The sequence below is a fragment of the Dermochelys coriacea genome, chromosome 4 (genome assembly GCF_009764565.3).
Source record: "Dermochelys coriacea isolate rDerCor1 chromosome 4, rDerCor1.pri.v4, whole genome shotgun sequence".
NCBI classification, from domain to species: Eukaryota; Metazoa; Chordata; order Testudines; family Dermochelyidae; genus Dermochelys; species Dermochelys coriacea.
In genome coordinates, this window is record NC_050071.1 from 124,655,820 (window position 1) to 124,681,474 (window position 25,655).

A 25,655-nucleotide genomic window follows, 5' to 3' on the forward strand; every position below is an offset into this window, starting at 1 on the left:
GCAGTGCAGATCGGAGCTGCACCAGGAATCAGTGCTGTGAGGCTGGGGAGTGGTGCCGGGAAGTGGAGTGTACTGCAATGTAGAGCAGTACCACAATGTAGAGCGGTGCCACGACAAGCGGTGCCAAAACTGGGATCGCTGCCGCGATGGGGAACAGTGCCGTGATGGAAAGCAGTGCCATGGAGATGGAGTCGGGGACCATCAAGGTGATCTCCGAATCAACATTGCGGGCTTGCCTCTAGACAGTGCTGCAGGCTGCAGCACCAGAGGCTTGTTCCGAGTGGCTGGGGTACATGGTGCCGTCATGGCGATTAAGTCCCGCGTGGCCTCAAAGGTGTCCAGGGTGGATGGCAACTCAACGTCCTCTACCTGACACTCTTGACCAGGAGAGTTCACCGGCACCGGACTCGACAGCCCCCTTGCGGGGCCGAAGTGAACAGTGCTTCCTCCTGGGCTGCTGGCACCGGGGGCTTCTCTCTCGGATGCACTTCAGCGGCACTGCCCGAGGTGGCAGCTCTCAGTGTGGGGCAAGCGTCCCTGTCAATCTTCCTGTGCCGCTTCTGGGGCAACGGGGAGTGGGAACGGTGCCGCGTCGCCTCCATCTCTATGCCCAGAGTCCTTCCTTGGCCCCGCCTCGCGCATGGAAGCCGGAGCACTCCACACGGAGGAGCGCGGCACCGGATCCCGCCGGTCAGAGGCTGGTTGTGGACAAAGAGCCACCTCCATCAGGAGCTATTTGAGATGAAAGTTCCACTTCTTCTTCATCCTGGGACGGAACCCCTTGAAGGTCTTGCACCGTTCCGTTTGGTGTGCCTCTCCCAGACACTTGAGACAAGAGTCATGGGGGTCGCCCGTTGGCATGGGCTTGCGACAGGTTCCACAAGGTTTAAAGCCTTGGGATCAAGGCATGCCCCAAACCCCAAGGAGAAACAGAAAAGCTGGGGTGGGGAAAAAAAACCCACTCCTACACCACTTACTCCTGAGGGAATTCTGCACACAATATTTTAAAATTCTGCAAAATTCTGCAAATTTTATTTATCAAATAAATGTGGAGGCTCCAGCATGGCATTGGGAAGCACAGCCCACAGGTTGCACAGAGGTGGAAGATCACTGTGCAGCTCCCCGCCCCTGGGACGTGGACTCAGCAATGAGGCTGCACCCAACCCTGACTCAGCACAAGGACAGGGCCTGCCCTGCCCTTTCGTGCCAGGTGCACCAGGTTGCAGACAGGTTGCAGACAGGCTCAGCAAGATCCAAATATGGAGGGGTTTAGTGTGGGTGATCCAGATGTAGGCTAAGAGAGTTCTGTGTGGGGAAATCTGGGTGCGGGCAGCTCAGTGGGGGATCTGTGTGCAGGGGGCATCTGGATGCACAGGGGCTTGTTGGGGGGTTCTGGGTGCAATGGTAATGGAACTCTGCAGGGGGGGTCCAGGTAAAGGTGGTTGTTGCTCAGTGGGGGGGGAGGTGGGAAGAAGGAAAAAGGGCTTGAAGTCTGGAGGAGACAGTCTGAGAGGCCAGCTCCCCAGATACCTGAAAAGGGGAAAGAAAAATAAAAGGTGAAGGAATAATTAAAAAAAAAGACATTGGCTGAGAGGAAGGTGTCCCAAGGAGTAGTCCCTGGGAGGGAGAAAGAGAAGGAAAATCCAGGTTATTGTTCCTTTAAAGTCCTGGGACCAAGAGCATTGTTCATTGGGGTTATTAGTTCCACCTGGGAAGGGTCAAAGGACTAGTCAGATGATTATTTGGGTGAACAAAAAAGGAAGCTCCAAGTCCAGTGAAGGAGAGCTTGCCGAGAGAAAGAACTCAGTCAGGCCACAGTCCCCAGAAGGAGGGCTGTGAAAACCCTGAATTTAAGAACAGAGTTTGCAGGCCATGGAGGCCAGGACTTGATATGCACAGCTGAAGGAGGAGAGCTGTGAAAACTCTGAATTTAACGGGAGAGTTTATAGCCAGAACTGGAACCCCACATTCCTGAAATAGAGAAGCTTGGAGCCCCAAACCTAAGGCGGGGCCATAGGCAGGCTCTTTTTAAGAACCAGACAATGTTTAATAAATTAGATCCCAAGAGAGAGGGAATGCTGTTTTAAAGACTCTAGGAGCGAATAATTCCCAAAACAGAGAGAAACTGAGACTGAGGACTGCAATGGCATGCCACACAGCAAGGGGGTATGCTCAGAGACTGCTACCCTCTTACAGACCCTTGCCATTGACTACAATGGACCCTGGATCAGCATACAAGCCCCCTTAGCCAATGAGATGACAAGATTGGTGTGGTATGGCTGAAGACCTATTGTAATTTGCGTGCAAAAATTGCTGTATTTGAAAGATAGTCATTGAGTTTATTTGAAGAGATTTAATGCACTGATAAAGTTTAAAAATATATATAATCCATGCAGTGACAAACTTCAAAACTACCTAGGAAAGCTGCATCAAAAACTATGCACCTCTGAAGCTCAAACAAGAAGTGACAAAGCAATTACATGTCTAGATGCCAAGAGCCAGATTCTCCTCTCAGTTTTATTACTGTAAATCAGGAGCATCAGTAGAGTTATACTTGTGTAAAACTGGTATAAGTGAAAAGAGAATCAGGTCTCGATGACTAAAAGGAAATGCATACACTTTTATTAGAATCTATTCCTATTAACTATATATGACTGACAAATATGGGAAACTACCAGCGCTCTTGTTAAAACTAACATTTCTTTACTTCATGTGGGAACAATATAAGATACATGCTTTTGTGTGAAAGACTTTATGCTACAGTACATGCATTGGATCCCAAACATATGCTTGCAAACGTATGCTTAACTTTATGTGCATAAATAATTTAATTAGAATATTCATGTGCATAAAGTTAAGGATGTGTGTTTACAGGATTGGGGCCTTGGTGAGGAATAATGCAATAGGTTTTATTCTGTAGGAATATGGTAAATGCGTTAGCCAGAGAGAAGTTACTTATGCTACATGATTCTTCAGATGAAGACTCTGCTACATGTTGAGTAGAATATGCAAGTAAAAAACACCTGTTCTCAGTCAGATGATCAATCAATAACATTTGTTCTCCCTGGCACATTGTTATACTTACCAATATTGCAATATTTTCCTACAAAGTTTTCTTTACAACCACATATAGTTTTCCCAGTGAAGGCAATCATTCTACAGGCACTGTCATGGAGGCAGGGATTACTGGTGCAACCTACAAAACATAAATAGAAGATCAAATCCAATTAGTGTCCATAAATGCAAGAAGGATAAATTGTTGATAAATTGAAGAGAAGAGAAGTTGAAACAAATTGAAACAAAGAGAAGTTTAAGAGGTGACTTGATTACAGTCTGTAAGTATCTACACGAGGAACAAATATTTGATAATGGGCTCTTCATTCTAACAAAAAGAAAAGGAGTACTTGTGGCACCTTAGAGACTAACAAATAAGGTGCCAAAAGTACTCCTTTTCTTTTTGCAAATACAGACTAACACGGCTGCTACTCTGAAACCATTCTAGCAGAGAAAGGTAAACCACCATCCAATGGCTGGAAGTTGAAGCTAGACAACTCAGACTGGAAATAAGGCATATTTTTTAACAGTGAGGACAATTAACCGTTGGAATAATTTACCAAGGGTCGTGGATTCTCCATCACTAGCAATTTTTAAAATCAAGATTGGCTGGTTTTCTAAAAGATTTTTTTTTCAGGGAAGTTTTATTGCCAGTGTTATACAGGAGGTCAGTTAATCACAATGATCCCTTCTGGCCTTTGAATCTCTCAACTCTACATGCAGTACAAGAAAATGCAACCCACTTAAACAAATTTCACATCATATTTTGTTGGAATCATCATGAGGGGATGAAAGCAAGAAGAATGTAGAGATGTTCATCATATTTACCATGGTGATAATATCTTAAGGCATCTCCTTCTCTGCCATGTATACTTTTGGAATTGGTTTTCCCTTTTTTACTATTTCCACAGTGGTCCAGACCTTTAGCTAGTATAAATTGAGATAATTCTATTGAAGATAACAGAGCTATGCTGATTTGAGGATCTGGCTCACTGTTTACTTTTACCGTCAACATCAGTATAGCTTCCCCTCTGTTGCAAATATCGTTGCTTAATAAATAACAGTAATTATTATTACTACTGCTCATAATATGCTCCCCACTATTGCAAAAGTTTTTAGAAAGCAGTATAATACTTTATAATAAACAAACAGGGAGGGAGCTTGGTGAAGTAGTTACAGCATGTGACTGGCAATCAGGATTCCTATGGTCAAAGTTATGCCAGCATTGATTTTGGCTCCTGGGCACATTCCCAGCTCTACCATGGACTTACTATGTGAGCCTGGAAAGTCACTTAACTTCTGTGTCTCAGTTTCTACACCTGTAAAGTGAGGATGACAATATTTACCTAATTATATATACGTGAAGCTTAATTAATATTTATAAATTGCTTTGAGATTCTGGGATAAAGGTGTAATTTTATTATTATTATTATTATTATTATTACTATTATTTAATCTATTGTTTATTCTTATGGGCCCCACTTTAGGATCACATCCCTGTTCCTGAAAGCACTTAAGTGTGTTCTTAAAATAAAACACATGCTTAAGTCCATCCTTATTCAGGAAAGCACTAAGCACATGCTCACGGGCTGAATCAGATCCATTATCCATAAGTGGAAGGAAAAATATTTTTTTCTTTCCGGGTGTGTGTGTTGCAAGAGCCCGGTCACTATGTAGAATACTGTAGCACAGGTTTTAGCATCACTATTTGTATTTAGCCCACTATTTACAGATATATACACTTATAACAAAATAATGCTTATGCTATGACAGCACAGAGTAATACTTGTGTAGCGTGTGTTTTGGCATTCAATTCGGCTGTTCACACACATGCATTCTTCCACTACTCCTTTATGGATTCTTGCCCAACTTTCGCCAGTGTCAAAGTACTCATAGCGACTGTCATCAAAACACTTCCCTAAAATAAAATAAAAAAAGATTTCTAAGGTCTATTACAAAGAATGATACCAAATGATTTGTTATGCTTTGTTATGATTTGTTATCATCCCTTTTCTTGTTAACTAGCCACATGTTATTTGAAAGTATGGCCTAGATCCACAAAGATTGAAATCCCAGTTTTAGGGATCCACAAAACCCCTGCTTGGCTGCCAGCTAACCCTGTAGGCACGTACACTCACTCACCCACCTAAATTTTTATTTTAAAAGTCCTCTGGACAACTAAGTTTCTGCCACAGTTCATGTACACTGCTGCCTCATTCTAAGTACCTGAACACCTATCTCCCACCTTGTCCTCAAATGTGATTCACAAATAAGAGGAAGATAGGTGTTTGCTTGCCTCTCTTGCCTGTGGAGTCCTATCCAGGAGGCATGTTCTGATCACACCTACCAGACTGGGGCCCATTCAAAATCTGGTGAGAGGAGGAGCCACCATCGGTGCCCACCATTTAGCTTTTAGCCCAGTGGTTAGGCCACTTGCCTGGGATTTGGGAGATGCTCCGTTCAATCCCTGCCTCTGCTTGATGAAGAGAGAGGATTTGAACAGGGGTCTTTCACATCTCCCAGGAAAGTATGCTAACCTCTGAGCATTCTAATAGGGGTCTCCCTCAATCTCTCCTGTTGTAGCTGTTTCATTTTGGATAAATAATTAAAGAGTAATTGGAGCAGGGGGGTTGGATGCTGGATCTCCCATTTCCTAGGTGGATGTCCCAACCACCAGGCTTGGAGACATTCTCACATACTCTCTTTGGCCCAATGACTCTTCAATTAATTACCCACAGTGGAACAGCTTCAACAGGAAAGTTTGAGGGAGCTCCATTTCAGAATATCCCGTAGTTCAGCAGACAGGGCACACTCCAGAGAGGTTCAAATCCACTCTGCCCATCAGAATTGAACCTGGGTCTCACACATCCTAAGTGAGTGCTCTACTCTCCTCCTCCAGTTATTTTGTGTATAGTGAGGCAGGCACCTAATGCATCCTTGCAAGCAGAGATGACCCGTGCCTGCCGATAGTTGTGGGGGGCAGAGTGAGGGCAGCAACTTCAGGAAATGTTACTGAGCATGCTCTGTCCACGTGAGCATGCTCAGTACAAGCCAAGCAACAACTCGTGGTGGGAGGGGGGGAAGGGGATGTGGCGCATGGCCTCTGCTTGCAAGCCGCAGATTAGGCCTCACTCCCGGAAAGGGGGTCCCAGATGTGGATTGCAAGCAGGGACAGGCACCTCCCTGCAGCCTGCATTTAGGTGTCTAATTCTTTGAAAGGTGGGACTTAGGACACACCCTTCTTACTGGAAACTCCCATTGGCTAGCTCTGGCAGGTCCCTGGCTAACATACTGCCTTTTGTGGATCTCATTCTTAGGCACCCATCTCTCCCCATTCATTGTATAAGGAGCCTAGACACCTACTCAGGCTTTGTGAATCATGTTGTTCCAGTATTTTCTAGATATCTAAAAGTTACATGTCCCAACACTCAGCATTGCAATGCACAAGTCCCTTTGTAGATACAGGCTTATATGCTAATCAAACAATTTGTGCTTTAACCTTTGTAATGGAAGTACCTAGCCACCATGGTGATAAGTGCTATAACTAATAGTAGAATAAATTAGAAATAAAAATAGAGCCCGTTTGGGCCAGATGGCCTTCTCCTGCTTTTAAAATGTCATATGCTCCTGTGAACAAGACAGTGGCACCATTTGGCAAGCCCCCTCCTAGTTAATTCACAAAAAGTGAGAAAGAAAAATCAGAGTAAAATACAATGACATTCATCCCAGTTTTATGTATACCTCATAGCAGTTAGTTTGGCAGAATGGTTCTTACAGATGAAGGCTGTAATGGGGGCAGCTACTCTGGTGCCCCAGCCTGTACCATACACATTGTACATATCCCATTAAGTGGCTCCCAAGCAGCAGGAAAAGAATTTAATTGAACAACAAAGAGAAATGAGAGCTTTCATGGGACCTTATTCCGTTCTTATACTGGTGAGAATCAGGAGCAACACCCTGACCACAGTGGAGTTATTCTGCCAAAGGCAGTGCTAGCCCATTGGGGCCCTAAGCAGGAATATTTTTGCCCCAACTCCACAATAAATACTAAAAAAGTGAATAAGGGGCCAGCCCCCTTGAGTTTCTCAGGGCCCAAGCAAATGCTTAATCTGCTTATGCCTAGCACCAGCACTGCATACTGTTGTAAAACTGGTGTAATAATATAAGAGCCTTATGGCCTGATAACTCCCACTTACCCTGGTGTAAATCTGGAATAACTCAAGTGACGTCAATGGAATTACACTGGTGTAAAATCACTGAGAGCATGGTAAGATCCTTAATGGGCACAAGTGCACATACTCTGGGATATAGTGCCTTACCTAAAATTATTTTGCTTGTCATGTTTCCCTACCCCTAAGTACTATATAATACAATTATTCTTTTCTAAGCATGTATGCTAATCTCCAAATCTGAGTGCGGGGGTTGGGGGGAAGAGTCTTATTGTATGTCTCTTAGCCTAATACTTTAATGGTGGTTCAGATCAGGTTTGAATTTATAACCGTATAATTAAGCTATTTTCAGCTGTCCTGTCAGTTGATAGTCAGCTTGTCTATCATAATCACTTGGAAACCAGCCTACACAAACAGTCATGTCTTAGTGTAACATCACAACAACATTACCTTTTCACTAACAAACTTGGACAAGTCCTCTACCTCTAATATCCATTGCTCATTAAATAAGGCACTTACCAATTTCGCAGTCTTTTCCTGTGAATGCCTCAGGACATGCGCAGTGATAAGAACTATGATCATAGGCAACGGAACAGGTCCCTCCATTTTTGCATGGGCTCTTTGCACAATAATCTGAGAAATCTATTAATAAATTATTGTTAATAACTGCCAGACAGCTCAGTCTTTGTTTTGTCAGACATTGGCCAGTTATGCAGAATAGTAACACTGAGTTCAGATGCCTTATGGCTTTAATATCACCATTTGATCTCACTAAAACAATTTTTATTCAGCTGTTCCTTTTTCAATTGCACAATAGCTTGAGCTATAAAACTATACAACTCAGTGAGCTGAATTCTCCTCCACCCCACTGAAATAAATGGGTTTATAATGATATTACTGAAGCAAAATTTGACACATGATCATTATTCACAATATTGGTAAATCAAGTCAAGTCAGCAGGTATCATATGAGGATAGGGGACAAATGTCCACAAGATGGAGCTGTTCCTTTACACTAATGATAAAAAAAAGTCTGAAGCTCTCATTTGCCCAGATTAATGCCCTCTGTATTTTACATAGCAACATAACTAAGTGGGATTATGTGTCTCTTTTAGATTACATAAATTATACATTCCTGGTAGTAGACTCTGGTGCATTCTAAAACTAAGGTAAGTGGGATGATGCCGAATTTCCTAATAGGAAGAGAAGGAGCAGATCAAATTAAGTCAGAACAAACAAACTGCATCAAACTAGTAAAGTATAAAGTTTCCTATTCTCCAAAAGCATTTTTTAAAAACATGAAAAAAAATCTGTCAGCACTATTTCCAAGTCAGTGGTGTCAGGTGGGAGTGGGATTGTCAAGTGGAAGGGGCAGCCAAGCCAAATTTCAGCAAGTGGCGTTGCAATCTGGCACACGAGGTAATACCACCACTCAAATGGTGCTGTGACGTCAGGCATGGAGAGTCTATCCCTCCACAGTGCCAGGCGGGGAGTCAGGCTGAGAACTCAGCTCCCGGGGGCACCTGCTCATGAACTATGGTGGTAAGAGGGAGGGCAGACTCTCCAGCCAAAGGAGACCTGGGAGAGGAACTGGAATTCCCTTCACCCCTGAAATATTTGAACTGACACCACTGCTCTCAGTCCCCATGAAGTCAGTTGATGAAGGCTGCCTTTTACATGACAAAGTACCACATAAAGTTCATAATACTTTTTAATGGGATAACACTAGTTAACAAAAGACACTGGGTTAACTCATCAAGTGGTATAAACCAGCGTCTCACTACTGAGGCCAATTGATCTAGCTGAGAGGCTGGCCCAATATTTGTCCTACATTTGAATTCTTTATCTAATGTTTCCTAGCCAAATTCTGCCATGAGGACAATGCAGAATTACACCATTGAGCTGTTCTTTGAGCAGGGTGCTGTGCTGCCAACATGCCAATTCAGCCAAGAAGACTATCCAACATGTAAAAATATACCCACACTTAAAGACTGAAACAAAGCACTTGAGGCCAGTTCCTAAAATTCACTGCATTGGTGTAAGTCTGGAGTAATTCCACTGAAGTCAAGGCATTTGCTCCAGATTTACAAGGGTATAACTGAGATCAGTATCTAGGCCTGTGTACGTATACTGGTAGTCACACCCAAGGAGAACATCAAAAGAAAGCGTGTAAACATAATGACTATGCAGCTGCTTCTTCCATTTTATAGTTATGAAATATCTATATTATATAGTGTTTCATCACTACATATTCCCGTAATTTTATCTGCTGCTCTCTCCCTGGGTCATCCCTCAGTATAGTGGAGCACATGGCAAATCATTTTTGGTACCACCCCTAAGTCAGCAAAGCAGAACCCCTAGCTCTGTCCTTCTCTCTTTCATTGGAACCCCTCATTATATTCCCTTCTCCCATCACTGGGTCATTCCCCATCTGTCTTCCCCTGGCATCCTCATCTCTTCTCCCCTCTGCTTCACTATTTATCTTTTGGACAGCCCAGGTATTCCTGCAACTTCCACATCAGGGATGTGCTCCTATAACACAGGAGTATTGTGGCCTGCCTGGAACGCTTCCCAGAGTTATGGATCCCTGGTAAACATGGTGCCCCAAGCAGCTGTCCATCCAGTCTGTGCCTAAAGCCATCCCAGGGTATCATCCCTCCTTTGTGAGAAAACCCTCACTTGACTCCTTTCACAACTGCTAACAATGATCTTGAGTTCAACTTCTCCAGAGCCCTGCTGAAGTAGTGAGTCACCTGCTCTCAGCAGTCTGACCACATCACCCAACTTCCTGGACTACTTTCAATTTGGATAGAACACTTTTCACCATACTGAGATGGCTCTTCTCCAGGAGTTTAACTAGCTAGTACATGTTTCTGATCTGATAACGCCCCTCTATTTATATTCAACTTACATCTTGGTACATCTTTCCATATCATTCTGTTTTTATGTGCCCCTGAACAAAGTTGGTATCTAGCACTCTCCTTTTTTGAAACTTGATCCAAGATCCATGGAAATCAATGATAAAATTCCCATTGACTTTGATGAGCTTTAGGTTAGACCTTAGGGTTTAACCCTGCAAGGTGCATGGCACACTTAGGTTGACCAGATATCCCGATTTTATAGGGACAGTCCCGATATTTGGGTCTTTTTCTTATATAGGTACCTATTACCCTCCACCCCGTCCCAATTTTTCACACTTGCTATCTGATCATCCTAGGCACACTAGCCTCTATCCAGTGCAATACTAGAGTCACAACTCAGCAATTCACTTAGGGCCACATTTTTAAAGGTATTTAGGTGTCTGAAGATGCAGATAGGTGTCTAGTAGGATTTTCAAAAGTATCTAGGTACCTAATTCCTATTGAAATCAAAAGTATTTTTGTTTTTCTAGTTTATATAATGGTTGGAACTTCAGTGGGACCAGGACTCAATCTTTAAGTCACCAGGAATTAATGGTGCAGATAATTTCACAAGATCCAGCCACACATTAGTATGCAACAACTGGGTCCAAAATAGCTTACATCTAAAAGAGTTTACCACAGACCTTTACTTCTTATTTTATGCGGACAATCAAAATGATGTGCATAGAATTGCTCTTTGCTATATAAAATCTGTGGGAAAATCCTGCCCGTGTTCAGTTGACTACCCTTTTTATTGTTCTTAGCTACTTCTGCAATAAATGCTGATATTTCCTCATCCTCTTTGAAGCAGTCACTAAAGAAATATCATTTTTTTCAAATGAATTCTTCATAAGAATCTATTTTTGAAGCTCTACTCTCTTTCTGTGCATTATTGAGGAAATAGTAGCTGACAGTAGAGTATCTGTGTGTTTAGCATGAGGAAGAAAATATTTTGTTATTTGTTAAAAAAATGCAACTGTTTAAAAGAAATTACAAACAAAACAAAAAAAGTCAGAGACAGCCAGAACTGTATTATCATCTGATAATGTGGTGGAGGGGAACAGGAACAGCCTACAAGTGTAACTCAGTGAGGAGGAAGGATGGTCTAGTGGCTAGAACACTAGGGCAAGGGAGACGTGTCTTCCAGTCTCTGCTCCACCACAAACTCCTCCAAGTCCTTGGGTAAGTCACCGAGCCTCAGTTCCCCATAAATACATGAAGGATGAGATACTACTGTAACAGGGGCCATACAAGTACCATAAATAGAAAGATACCCCCCAAATGGTCACTTGTTTGTGCAGAAGTCTGGTCCTGGGCACATCAATTAAAAGAAGATGTTTCCTGTAAAAACAGAGCACCAGGCACTATTCCTTTCTTCAGAAATGGCTCCTACTGTGCCAGATGCCCATGGAATAACACAGTTAGTTTACAATGAAAGGGTTGCCTGACACGGTTTACTTTGCCCACTGCTATTATTAGAAAGATTGTTTTAATTCCATAACTTACCAAATGAAACACAGTTCCATTATATAAGCTCAGTATGCAGTGCTAACAACCTCACGAATTCAGTGCTCCTGCAGCATGACTAAATTTAGGGCCTTAATTTGCCAGGACTACTTGTGTGCCTTCTTTGTATGCCCAAATGCCGCATGCAGGACTTGCTTTCCTCCTACTGCAAATCTTGGTAGCTAAGAAAGGGAGGCAGGGAAGATGTTGAGCCTGGAGAGTGTGAGTGTGAAAGCCCAAAGGGAGATAGGCTGTTTTCTTCTATACAGCCTTTTGGCAGTCTAGCAGTCACGTCACTTCCATACCTGGATATTCCTACAGGGCATCTAAACATGCTGCTGATCCCTCCAGACCTAGAGCTGGTGACTGATGCAGAATGTGTTATAGGGGGAGTGAGTCCAGGATTCACCCATATCCTTTCCCCAGAAAGATACTGTTTTGCATGCCTGGCAATATGAGATGAAGTTGGGCCTCACCTATAGTGAGTAGGATTTTCCCTATGCACAGGAATAGCACTGACATTTAACCAAAGAATGGGGCTCAGGCTTTAATTTCACAGCATGGGGTACTGAAAACATACATAGGAACAGAGTGTGATGGACAAATGACAGATTTCACTTTCCAGCACTGATCCAGACTCCAGAAAAAAAATTTAAACTCAACACTATTATATGAATAGTTCATATTTCAGTATTTTTAAAATAGAGAAAGGTCCAGATCCTCAGTTGCTGTAGATCAGTGTAGCTATACAGACATTAGTGTATCTACACCAGCTGAAGATCTGGCCTCTAGCGTGCATACCGCACAAGAAATAACCTAATAAGTTCCTTATTCTGTGGAAATCTCATCCTTCCCCTACTTCCACTTCCCTGTGTTATGTCCAACCTTGATTGTGAGATTCCCAGAACAAGGGTTTCACCTTTTACTTGTCTATAAAGCATCATGCATACTTGATGGATAGATAATAAATTACCATCTAATAATAATTAATAACAAAATACTGGATATTGCAGGGCTATTGTCCTTTTCAGAGGCTCGTTGCTGATGTCATTAATTACTTGCCTTACCTACATGGTCTTTGGATGCAGAAGCACAATAACCCCACTTCCTGTCACGATCATAGTTATGTGTGGTTGAACACCTGAAAGAATTAAAAGTGTAGTTTAATGCAGCTTTGTAAACAACCCTGCATCAACTGAGACAAGAACATCCTTCTTCAAGGTTCAATGTGTTAGGGACAAGAACATCCTTAAAAACCATTTAGTATGAGCTATTAAGAGCTGATATTTTATTTATTTTAATTACAGCAGTAGTAAGGACAGTAATACTTAGGGGTGATCTGCAAAAGGCATTTAAACAGATGTGATTAATAAAGAAGACCTGAAAAAAAATTGTTGTGGGTATTTTTTTTCCTTGAAGTTGTTTTATTTTCTGCTTGCTTTTTACTGTGGAAACATCAGGAATGCTAAGTCTTGTTAACCCTGGTTTTGCTGGAGGAGTCACTTGGGGTCTTTGAGTTGAGCATTCTGACCTCTCTTACCTTAGTGGAAGGTTACATGATGCCAAAGTGGGGACAATTAGCATCTTTTCTGCCTGGCCTGCCACAAAAACCACTTACCTCCCCTCTATCACATGGAAGTGGTGATCATCACAAGGACCCTCTATGCATGGCTCAAAGAAAGGGCAGGATCTGACCCCAGAAAATGATGAATGACAAGTTTCTTTTAATAGAGTCTCATAGGAGAGTGCTCTGTCTGGTCAGCAGGCCAGAGCTGTAATCTCTTTTCAGTTCAATGTGTTAGGGACCCCCTAAACAGGGTTCAGCTGGGTCAGCTTTCTTTTTGGTAGCTTCCCATCCTTGGGCTATGCATAAGGGAATCTAGGGTAGGTAGGGAGAACCCAGGCCCTCCCTCTCCACCAGGTCCTGGCCCAGGGTCCAGAAAGTGTGCCAGCATGGACTGGCCTATACTTGTCCTGCCTCCTATTCATCTTCCCCAGGCCACTTCATACCTCACCCAGTGTCTCAGTTTGGGGCATGGATGTTGTTTGATTATAGTCCTTTGTTCCAAACCCCCAGAGTCTCAGGACCGATGCAGGCAACTCTCTGGTTCTCCCTATAGCAAGGGGAGGAGGAGAGACTCACAGCTGGACCTCCTCAGTAAGAGCTCCTTTTCCTCCTATAGCAGGTCAGAACTCCTCCAGGAAATGGCTTCTCTCCTCCCCTTGCCCCTCGGGCCTGGGCTGCTGGAGTTCTTTTTATAGTGTTCCTTTCCTCAGGAGCATTGCTCAGCTGTGCCTGAGGGGGAGAGCTTTCCTCACCCAGTACTGCTTCAGCCTTGGCTGTAGCGAGGGGTCCGTAAACCCCATCATAGGTCTGAAGAGTGAATTAGCTGACGAAGATGCTCATGAGCACAGTACAGACTTAGGGCCACTACAGGCTATCATAGTTAATTTACTTTATCATATCCAAAGGCGCCTATATTAACTTCCTTCTTGTTGTTGCTCTATAAATTCCCATTACACATTTATCATCCTACTCTACCTTGTGAGATTATCCCTTTTAAAATTAATTAGCATCAATTTAATTCAAGCTCCTGGGGAATAAACACTGGGGATAAAAAAAGAACTTTGTGAAAGATACCATCCCCCCCACCTCCCTTCAGTTAAAGACAGGCTGCGAACAGATGTGGAACTGAGAGCTGAGATCTCCCCAACAAGTCCTCCAGCAAAACCAACTGACTTGGCATTCTTGATATTACTAAGATTAAAAAAAAAAGACAAAAATAAACATCTAAAAGAAAACATGAAGGCTGGCTTTATTCATCATAATTAAGATAGAGCCTAACCTATTTTTGCTTTTTGAAGGTAACCTCTTATAAATTGTGAAGATGGGGGAAGTTGTCCACAAAGGAACTTTTCTCTGCTTTCTATGGCAAATGTGCTTTATTTTCTGTTCCTTAAAGTATTTCCACTTTTTAGCCGCCCAGACAGGAATAATTACAAGTGAGGAACTATAGAAGGGTGATTTCCAGATTCACCAACAGAATCTCAACTCTTTGCAACAGAAAGGGTCAAATGCTGCTCCCCTTATTTGAGGGCTTCTCACTTTCTAATGGATTTCATCCTCTGTTGAGAGAACTATTATCCTTATTTTACAGAAAGGGCATGAAGGCACAGCATAAATTAAGTCATTTATCCAAGGTCACAGAGGAAGTTTGCAGCTGAGCCTAGAACTGAACCCAGGTCATCCATAGCTCAAACCAGAGAGAGCCCTGGCCCTTGGCCTTTAGCCCATCCTTTTTACCCTACTCTGATGTATCATAATAAATATTACCTGTAGAGGGGGTATCGCTACAGAATAATAGCATGACCATGGAGTGTTATAAAGAAAGGTGCTTTTCATAGAATCATAGGACTGGAAGGGACCTCTAGAGGTCATCTAGTTCAATCCCCTGCACTCATGGCAGGACTAAGTATTATCTAGACCAGCGTTTCTCAAACTGGGGTCCATGGACCCCTGAGGTCCCAAGTGTACTCCAGGGAGTCTGTGGGCCCAGCTGATCAACTCCTCCCCACTCCCTCAACTCCTCAGCCTCCCTCCCAATGCCTGCTTCACATCGGGGAACAACTGTGAAGCAGGTGCTGGGAGGTAGGGGGAGGAGTGGGGACCCTGGGTCCACGCTGCTCCTGGAAGCGGCCAACACATCACCCAGGGAGTCTCCGCACACTGCCCCTCGCCTGACTGCTGACTCTGCAGCTCTCATTGGCTGAGAACTATGGCCAATGGGAGCTGCGGGGCTGGTGCCTGTGAGCAGGGGCAGCGCACGGAGACCCCCTGGCCTCCTGCTTAGGAACCACTGCCAGAGGGATGTGCCAGTAACTTTCGGGAGCCGCCTGAGGTAAGCGTCGCCTCCCCTTACTCCCTCCCATACCACAATCCCCTGCCCCAGCCCAGAGTCCTCACCCAAACTCCGTCCCAGAGCCCACACCCCTTCCCCGCCCCCAAACTCCCTCTGTCATCCCCTCTGCACCCCTCACCCCTACCCCATCCTGAGCCCTCTCCAGAACCCAAACTCCCTCCCCACTCCATCCTGCACCCAAACTCCCAGAGCCCTCACCCCTCACTCACTCCTGCACCCAAACTGTCATCCCAGAGCCTTCACCCTGCATTCCCTCCTGCACCCAAACTCCCTCCCAGAGCCCATACCCCACACCTCCTCCTGCACCCAAACTCCCTCCCAGAGCCCATACCCCACACCTCCTCCTGCACCCAAACTTCCTCCTAGTGCCTGCACCCGCCCCTGCACCCCAACCCCCGGCCCCAGCCTGGTGAAAGTGAGTGAGGGTGGGAGACAGTGAGTGACGGAGGGAGGGGCGATAAAGTGAACCGGGGCGTGGCCTCCAGGAAGTGGGCAGGGCAAGGGCTGATTGGGGGGTTGGGGTCCTGAAAATTTTTAAATCAAAATGGGAGTTCTTGGATTGCTAAAGTTTGAGAACTGCTGATCTAGACCATTCCTGACATGTATTTGTCTAACCTGCTCTTAAATAGCTCCAATGATGGAGATTCCACAACATCCCTAGGCAATGTATTCCAGTGCTTAACCACTGTGACAGTTAAGAAGTTTTTCATAATGTCCAACCTAAACCTCCCTTGCTGCAATTTAAGCTCATTGCTTCTTGTCCTATCCTCACAGGTTAAGAACAATTCTTTTCCCTCCTCCTTGTAACAACCTTTTATGTACTTGAAAACAGTTATGTCCTCTCTCAGTCTTCTCTTTTCTGGACTCAACAAACCCAATTTTTTCAATCTTCCCTCATAGGTCATATTTTCTAGACTTGTATTCATTTTTGTTGCTCTTCTCTGGACTTTCTCCAATTTGTCTACATCTTTCCTGAAATGTGGTGCCCAGAACTGGACACAATATTCCAGTTAAGGCCTAATCAGAGCGGAGTAGAGCGAATGAATTACTTCTTGTGTCTTGCTTACAACACTCCTGCTAATACATCCCAGAATGATGTTCAGGTTTTTTGCAACAGTGTCATACTATTGACTGGTTTCAGAGTAGCAGCCATGTTAGACTGTATTCGCCAAAAAGAAAAGGAGTACTTGTGGCACCTTAGAGACTAACAAATTTATTTGACCATAAGCTTTCGTGAGCTACAGCTCACTTCATCGGATGCATCTGATGAAGTGACCTGTAGCTCACGAAAGCTTATGCTCAAATAAATTTGTTAGTCTCTAAGGTGCCACAAGTACTCCTTTTCTTTTTTGCGTATACTATTGACTCATATTTAGCATGTGGTCCACTATGACTCCCAGATCGGTTTCTGCAGTACTCCTTCCTAGGCAGTCATTTCCCATTTTGTATGTGTGCAACTGATTGTTCCTTCCTAAATGGAGTACTTTGCATTTGTCCTTATTGAATTTCATCCTATTTACTTCAGACCATTTCTCCAGTTTGTACAGATCAATCTGAATTGTAATCCTATCCTCGAAAGCACTTGCAACCCCTCCCAGATTGGTATTGTCCGCAAACTTTGTAAAGTATACTCTCTATATGCCATTATCTAAATCATTGATGCAGATATTGAACAGAACCGGCCCCAGAATTGATCTCTGTGGGACCCCACTTGTTATGCCCTTCCAGCATGACTGAACCACTGATAACTACCCTCTGGGAATGATTTTCCAACCAGTTATGCACCCACCTTATAATAGCTCCATCTAGGTTTCCCTAGTTTGTTTATGAGAAGATCATGCAAGACAGTATCAAAAGCTTTACTAAAGTCAAGATATACCATTTCTACCACTTCCCTCCATCCACAAGACTTGTTACCCTGTCAACGAAAGCTACCAGGTTGGTTTGACACCATTTGTTCTTGACAAATCCATGTTGTTACTTATCACCTTATTATCTTCTAGATGTTTGCAAATTGATTGCTTAATTATTTGCTCCATTATCTTTCCAGGTACAGAAGCTAAGCTGACTGGTCTGTAATTCCCCAGATTGTCCTTATTTCCCTTTTTATAGATGGGCACTATATTTGTTCTTTTCCAGTCTTCTGGAATCTCTCCTGTCTTCCATGACTTTTCAAAGATAATCGCTAATGGTTCAGATATCTCCTCAGTCAGCTCCTTGAGTATTCTAGGATGCATTTCATCAAGGCCTAATGACTTGACATCTAATTTGTCTAATTAATTTTTTACTTGTTCTTTCCCTATTTTAGCCTCTGATCCTACCTCATTTTCACTTGCGTTCACTATGTTAGATATCCAATCACCACCAACCTTCTTGGTGAAAGCCGAAACAAAGAAGTCATTAAGCACCTCTGCCATTTCCACATTTTCTGTTATTATTTTCCCCCACCCCCACCTTATTGAGTAACGGGTCTACCCTGTCCTTGGTCTTCCTCTTGCTTCTAGTATATTTGTAGAACGTTTTCTTGTTACCCTTTATGTCTATAGCAAGTTTGATCTCATTTTGTGCCTTGGCCTTGGCCTTTCTAATTTTGTCCATACATACTTGTGTTATTTGTTTATATTCATCCTTTGTAATTTGACCTAGTTTCCATTTTTTGTAGGACTCTTTTTTGATTTTTCGATTATTGAAGATCTCCTGGTTAAGCCAGGGTGGTCTCTTGCCATACTTCCTATCTTTCCTACACAGTGGGATAGTTTGCTCTTGTGCCCTTAATAATGTCTCTTTGAAAAACTGCCAATTGTCTTCAATTGTTTTTCCCCTTAAACTTGCTTCCCATGGGATCTTACCTACCAACTCCCTGAGTTTGCTGAAGTCTGCCTTCTTGAAATCCATTATCTTTATTTTGCTGTTCTCCCTCCTACCATTCCTTAGAATCATGTATTCTACCATTTAAAAAAGAAAAGGAGTACTTGTGGCACCTTAGAGTCTAACAAATTTATTTGAGCATAAGCTTTCGTGAGCTACAGCTCACTTCATCGGATGCATGAGTGAGCTGTAGCTCACGAAAGCTTATGCTCAAATAAATTTGTTAGACTCTAAGGTGCCACAAGTACTCCTTTTCTTTTTGAGAATACAGACTACCACAGTTGCTACTCTGAAATCTACCATTTCATGATCACTTTCACCCAAGCTGCCTTCCACTTTCAAATTCTCAACCAGTTCCCCCTATTTGTCAAAATCAAATCTAGAATAGCCTCTCTCCCCTAGTTGCTTTCTCCACCTTCTGAAATAAAAAATTGTCTCCAATACATTCCAAGAACTTGTTGGATAATCTGTGCACTGCTGTGTTATTTTTCCAACAGATGTCTGAGTAGTTGAAGTCCCCTATCACCACCATGTCCTGTGCTTTGGATGATTTTGTTAGTTTAAAAAAAGCCTCATCCATCTTTTTTTCCTAGTTAGGTGGTCTGTAGTAGACCCCTACCAGGACATCACCCTTGGGTTTTACTGCTTTCATCCTTACCCAGAGACTTTCAGCAAGTCTGTCTCCTATTTCCATCTCAATCTCAGTCCAAGTGTATACAATTTTAATATATAGTGCAACAGCTCCTCCCTTTTTTCCCTGCCTATCCTTCCTGAGCAAGCTGTACCTTTCTATACTCTTCTTTTGTTTTATTTAAACTACCTGATCAATTATATTTCACTGTTTTATTATGCATCTTTTTAACATTAATTGAACAGCCTTATTTTTTTAAAATCTAATATCCTTTTTTCCCCAAGACTTCAGATGCAAGATTAAAATTATTTTGTAAGGTATACATACTGTTTTAATTCCAACAGTTTGTTTGTTTCTTATTTGGATTTTAAGTAGCATTTTAGAGGTTTTAATTCACATACAGAATCTAATTAAACCCTGGGCATTTGAGTCAGTGTCCAGAATGAAATGGATGAGATAGAAAAAATGGTGCACGGTAGTCCAATTAAAAATTACCAAAATTAAAGAAGCATTTTGAAGTTAAAGGAATTAGGGTCCACTTAACTCCGTTCAAGTCAATGAGACACCCTCCATGGCTTATACTGGAGTTAAGATCAGGCCCTTTTAAAGGATCGTCTATGATTGTTCCACAACTGTTACATTAGAGTTAAATAAAGCATTAAGTTGAAAGTTGTTACTGACACCATATGATGTTTATGATGCTTATGATATTATTCCTGAAATGGGCTCAGGCTCCGCATTTAATGCCCCATTTGTGTCGGCAGTGATGGGTAAAGGGAGTCTGGATCTTTACAGCTAAGATATTGCTGCAAGACTTGCTTACTAGACCAATACTACATTAACTGGCATGAGAGAAGCTAATGGAAAAGGCTCTATATAGTTCTGATTAATGACAAAAGAGCTAAATGAATGTCACATAAAGATTTTAAACAACAAAACTCTGGGGGGTGGTTAGAAAAAGCTAAGATTTACCCCAAAATTAAAATCACCCAACTCTGCCCTTCAGCAGATAAGATTCATAATCAACTTGTTTAAAATCTTTTTTCCTCTTTAAATATGTTCTGCTATTGAAGTTACAGGGCCTGACATTGCTCCCTGCACTGCCCCCCCCCCTTTCTCCACTATATCGAACACAAACTACTCGTCTTCACATTCAAGGTCCTGTTCCCACCCTATATATCACCTCCCAAGCTGCAACTCATGCTTGGGAGGTTCTCCTCGTAAATATTCATAAAGCTATTTCATAGTCATCCTTTAAATCCCTTCTTAAAACTCTCCTGTGCTGTGATGTCTACCAAACACTTGACAACACTTAGGCAATTGACATGTTATATATTATACTTAGGCAATTGACATATTATATACTATACTGCCCAATATTGTCTCAGTGTTTCCCTGTGATCACCCATTTATGGGTCTGTATCCACCTTTTGTCTCTTGTTTTATATGCAGATTGGGGCAGGAACTGTCTTTTCATTATGTACGTATACAGTGCCTACTATAATGGGACCTTGGTCCATGACTGGGCTCCTAGATGCTACCATAATACAAATATTAAAATTTAAGTCACTAGGACTTGGGTTGGTCCAGGCCCACAGCTCAAGAGTTCTGCGTATAAAATCCAGCAGCAGAACTAAAAAACAGCTTATTAAGTGTCTGATCCAAATGTTATTGAAGTAAATAGAAAGATTCTGTGACGTTGCACTCAATATGTTTATGGAAATATGCTTATGAGTGTAAATATGATGTAACTGAAATATGCTTAATGCAAAAGGTCTCTTGTAAGGTCTCATTACAAAGCTTATAATCTACTGAGTGTGTTCATCCTATTTGTATGAATGCATCATTCTTGTATCTGAAGCTAGAAATATGAAGTATTACTCTAAAGTCCTATTGTAATTATGCAAAGTGTGGGTCATTAATGGTGGTTTAGAATCTTGATGGCTCCCATTGACCAGGACAATTGGTTGTAAAAGGCTCTATTTACTTATAAGCCTTCCTATGCTCGTGTGAGTCAGGCCGGTAAGAATGGAGGCTTGGGGGTCTCACAGGACATGTGTCCCTGTCACCTGGTACTGGAATCCATCTTAAATCTGGTGCTTTTCCATTTATAAGGGGGAGTGGGAACCCAGAGAGACAAAAGATTCCTGCCTGTTGCCAAAGCTATAAAAGGGAGTGGAACAGAACACAGGGGGGTCCCAGTCATGTGAAATCCCCTGCTTTTCACCTAAGATGCCTGCTGAAACTGACAAGAACTGTATCGGGGAAAGGATTGGGCCCAGACTAGGAAGGAGTCTAGTCTGTGAAAGAAGCTTGTAGGAACATCTCTGAGGGTGAGATTTTCCTGTATTCAGTTTTTTAATGTAGTAGTCTTAGACTTGCGTGTTTTGTTTTATTTTGCTTGGTAACTTACTTTGTTCTGTCTGTTATTTCTTGAAACCACTTAAATCCTACTTTTTATACTTACTAAAATCACTTTTGTGTATTAGTAAACCCAGAGTAAGTGATTAATACCTCAGGGAGCAAACAGCTGTGCATATCTCTCTATCAGTGTTATAGAGGGTGGACAATTTATGAGTTTACCCTGTATAAGCTTTATACAGAGTAAAATGAATTTATTTGGGGTTTGGATCCCATTGGGAACTGGGTGCCTGGGTGCTAGAGATAGGTGACCTGCTGAACAGTTTTTGGTTAAAGCCTGCAGCTTTGGGAGTGTGGACCAGACCTGGGTCTGTGTTGCAGCAGGCTAGCATGTCTGGCTCAACAAGAAAGGGTTCTGGAGTCCCAAGCTGGCAGTGGAAAATGGTCTCAGAGGTAATTCCAGCATGTCAGTTGACAGTCCCAAGGGGGTCTCTGTGACTAAACCCATCACAGAATCCTCTACTGACTTGAATGGGTTTTGGATCAGGCCCTAAAATGTCAGCTATTAAATAAAGAGATAAGGTGAGTGTGATAATATTTATTGCAAACCAAACCATGGGTGGTCAGGCCTAATGGTGAAGAGAAGAGTTCAGCCTACAGGTTAGAGCTGGGTCAAGGGTGGATGGAGTCCAGGAAATGAGCTGAGGGTCAGTAGTAGACGGGCAGAAATCCAAATGCCAGAGTGTGGGGAGGGGAAACCAAAGTTGTAAGCCAGAGGCAGAGCCAGAGATCAGTGCTGGAGACACAGAAGCTGAATGCCAGAAATGGAGGGTCAACTGGAGTCGTAAGCCACAGGCAGAGCTGGGGAGGGTGGGTCAAAACTGGAAGTCTGAAGCATAGCAGGAGCAGGGACTGGAAGCAGTCTGGAGCAGGGCTAGAACAAGGGCTGGAGCAAGCAGGAGCAGGGCTGGAACAAGGGCAAGCACAGCTGCAGGTAGGGTGGACGTTGAACAACCAGTGAACTACAGTGGGGGCTTGGTCTGCTCCCTGACAACATCTTTTATTGGACCAACTTCTGTTGATGAAAGAAACAAGCTTTCAAGCTACTCAGAGCTCTTCTTAACGTCTGTGAAAGGTATTCAGAGGATATTTCTACACTGCAATGTAAACCCTGGGTTTGAACTCAGGCTCAAGCATAATCCATAGGTGCTGACTCTGTGGGTGCTCTGGGGCTGGAGCACCCACAGGGAAAAATTGGTGGGTGATCAGCACCCACCAGCGGCGGGCCCCCCCCGCCCATCTCACCTCTGCCCCGCCTCCGCTTCCTCCCCTGAGCGTGCCGCCACCGCCCTGCTTCTTCCCCATCCCTCCCTCACAGGCTTGCCATGCATGAAATAGCTGATTTGTGGCGCGCCTGGGAGGGAGGGATGAGAAGTGGAGCGGTGGTGTGCTTAGGGGAGAAGGTGGAGGCTGAGCGGAAGTAAACTGGAGCAGGGAGCAGTTCCTCTGCACCCCCCACCCCCAAGCTCACCTCCACTTCCTACGGTCCTCCCCGCACCCCCCCAGCTTAGGGGAGGAGGCGGGAGTGGGGATTTGGGGAAGGGGTTGGAATGGGGGTGGGGCCAGAGGCAGAGTTGGGGCGGGGCAGGGGGGCGCAAGCACCCACTGGCGCCAGCTAAAGTCGATGTCTATGGCATAATCCCCCTTCCATCAACACACAAATCATGCTAACTTAGGACTCAGACTCAGTGTCCTCGGACACCACAGGGGTGGAGGATCCGAGTGAGAGTCAAGCTGGGACCTAAGGTTAAAGCCTTACTGCTTTGCAATGTAGTTACAGCCCTACTGGTCTCATACTATGGGCGTCTGCCAAAAGAATTCCACAACCCCACTGGCTGACTTTCTTTGTCCTCTAGACAGTCATGTTTGGTGGACAGTCAAGTTTTTCCACATTGCTCCATGAACAAAAGGGCTAGAGCAGCCACGTTTTTGGAGTGTTCTAGGAAGTCTGGGATATGGGTAGTTCGATTTATGCTCTCATAATGCAGAATAGATGCTGGTGCCCCAGGCTGGGATCTAAGGTCTAACAATTCCTAACCTGGAATTACAAATGAGTGTAGACTCTCAAGCACTAGGTAAAAAAACCCACGGTCTTTTAACTCGAGTTCTACTGACCCTGGGCTTACATTGCAGTGTAGACATCCCAGAGAGTCACAGCTAAATACAAGGTGGAACAGATTGTTAAACCAATGAGTTAACACATGTTGCAAGAGACCATTCATGGTGCAGTGGGCAGTTAACACCTCTACAGTCATAGGACAATGGAGGGATAGATGGGTTACAGACTGTTATAATGAGCCATAAATTCAGTGTCTTTACTGATGTGTCTAGCGACGTCCTGGGACCAAAACGCCACAACAACACTTCAAACAGGTATTAAATAGGAAAGCCCTTGGGTTAAGCAATGTATCTAGAAAGCTTTAAATCAGCAGAACAATGTGCTGCTATGAAACCTGTTTTAGTTTGTCAAGTGCTATATAAAAAGCCAGATTGTGCCCAACTCTTGAGCAGGGGGGCCAGCCACAATGACAGTCCCTGATAATGTTCCATCCAGTATAAGCCACCTCAAAAAGAGCAGGGAGGAGAAGTCTTATCTGCTCACCAGTTAGCAGAGTCATCTGAGGTCCATCATCATACATCACTCCAGTGCAGCACAGACTCAAACACATAATCTAACAAAAACAATGCACAAGGCAGCAGTCTCTCTTTGTTATACAGTGCTAGTTTTCTGGCATCAAGATCTCTGAAGACATGTCAGGTTGCTTTTAGCTTATGAGAGAAGAGCATATGTTCGCTAGAAAGGTCAGAGATAAAGATGAAACAGACATGCCTTGTCAAAATCAGGCAGCTACAGCTACTTCTTCTCTTATCTCCCAACTTGTAAACTGTATTTGAAAATAGGAAGCACAAATGAAAGCCACCCACGGTCAACTCTCAACTGTGTTCCAACCTTGGATCCCACACATTGGCTCTTTTTCAATTTCTATGGTATAGTTAGTTAAAGATATATATGGAGGATTTCAGGTATAATTAAGAATCCTCCTGAATATGAAATAAACTGAAATGGTCCTAAAGATCAATTACTAGTGTGTTGGCTCACTTAGATGCAGGTTTCCAGAAAGAAAATTGCTCACGTTATTTATATTGAATTAAGATACTCTTGAAATATTGTTTCATTGGTGCCTTTCTCATCAGCTAGTTACCTGTGGATAATCACGATAATCAGAAGTGATCTCCTAGTTTGAATTACCTAGTTTAAATGAGAGACAAGATGGGAGAGGCAATATCTTTTATTGACCAAGTTCTGCTAATGAGAGAGACAAGCTTTTTTGAGCTACACAAAGCTCTTCCTCAGGTCTGGAAAAAGCACTCAGAGAGTCTCAGCTAAATACAAGATGGAACACATTGTGTAGTATAAGAAGTTAGCATATATTCTCAGGTACAATTCAAGTTGAAGCAGCAGATTAAACACCTCTGCAGTCATATGACAAAAAGGGTGGGTTTTTTAGTGGTTACAAACTGTTGTAATAAGCTATAAATCCAGTGTCTAGCAAAGTCATGAATTTAAACTCCCAGGCTCATCTTTTGAAAGTGTTGTGCAGGTTTCCTTTGAGGATGAGGACGGAGAGGTCAGATATAGAGTGATTGCTTTGTGCAAAGTGTTCACGCACAGGTGATATGGTGTTTTTGTCTTTTATCATTTTCCTGTGTGAGTTCATTCCAGAGCGTAGTGATTGTCTGGTTTCACCCACATAGTTGTTATGGGGGCATTTAGTCACTGAGTGAGGTATACCACATGTTGTGATAAGCATGTGTAGGACACATGGATCTTGAAAGGTGTGTTGTGGCAGGTGTTGATCACTGGTGTGGGGGAGATATTTCTGCAAAGTTTTGCATCTGTTGTTCTGACAGGATCTAGTGCTGCTTGAGTTGGTGTGTCCTGGTCTGCGGGGAGCTTGCTTCTGATGATGAGCTTAGAGAGGTTGGGTTGGGGGATTGTTTCAGGAATGATTTCTTGCAAGATGGGGTCCCCATTGAGTAAGGGTTGTAGTTGTGTGATGTTACCCAGTGTGAGACGGGTAGATGACAATTAGGGGATGGGTGGCCAGAGGGCGTTTTATTTATGTATTGAAGCAGGTTCTCTCAAGTTATTTTGGTGGCCCGTTCCATGATGCAATCTACTTCTC

The 25,655-nt window shown here is 43.3% G+C and overlaps 1 protein-coding gene across 1 annotated transcript in view; it reads right to left on the minus strand.

Annotated features, from left to right (window-relative positions):
* Positions 1-25,655, minus strand: part of HGFAC (HGF activator) — a 47,016-nt gene that overhangs the window by 15,704 nt on the left and 5,657 nt on the right. Inside the window, exons 4-7 of the mRNA XM_043512530.1 lie at positions 12,696-12,769; positions 7,743-7,865; positions 4,841-4,972; positions 3,086-3,196 (exon numbers count right to left, since the gene is read on the minus strand). Of these exons, the coding sequence (XP_043368465.1) occupies positions 3,086-3,196; positions 4,841-4,972; positions 7,743-7,865; positions 12,696-12,769 (440 nt within the window). The remainder of the gene's footprint in view (positions 1-3,085; positions 3,197-4,840; positions 4,973-7,742; positions 7,866-12,695; positions 12,770-25,655) is intronic.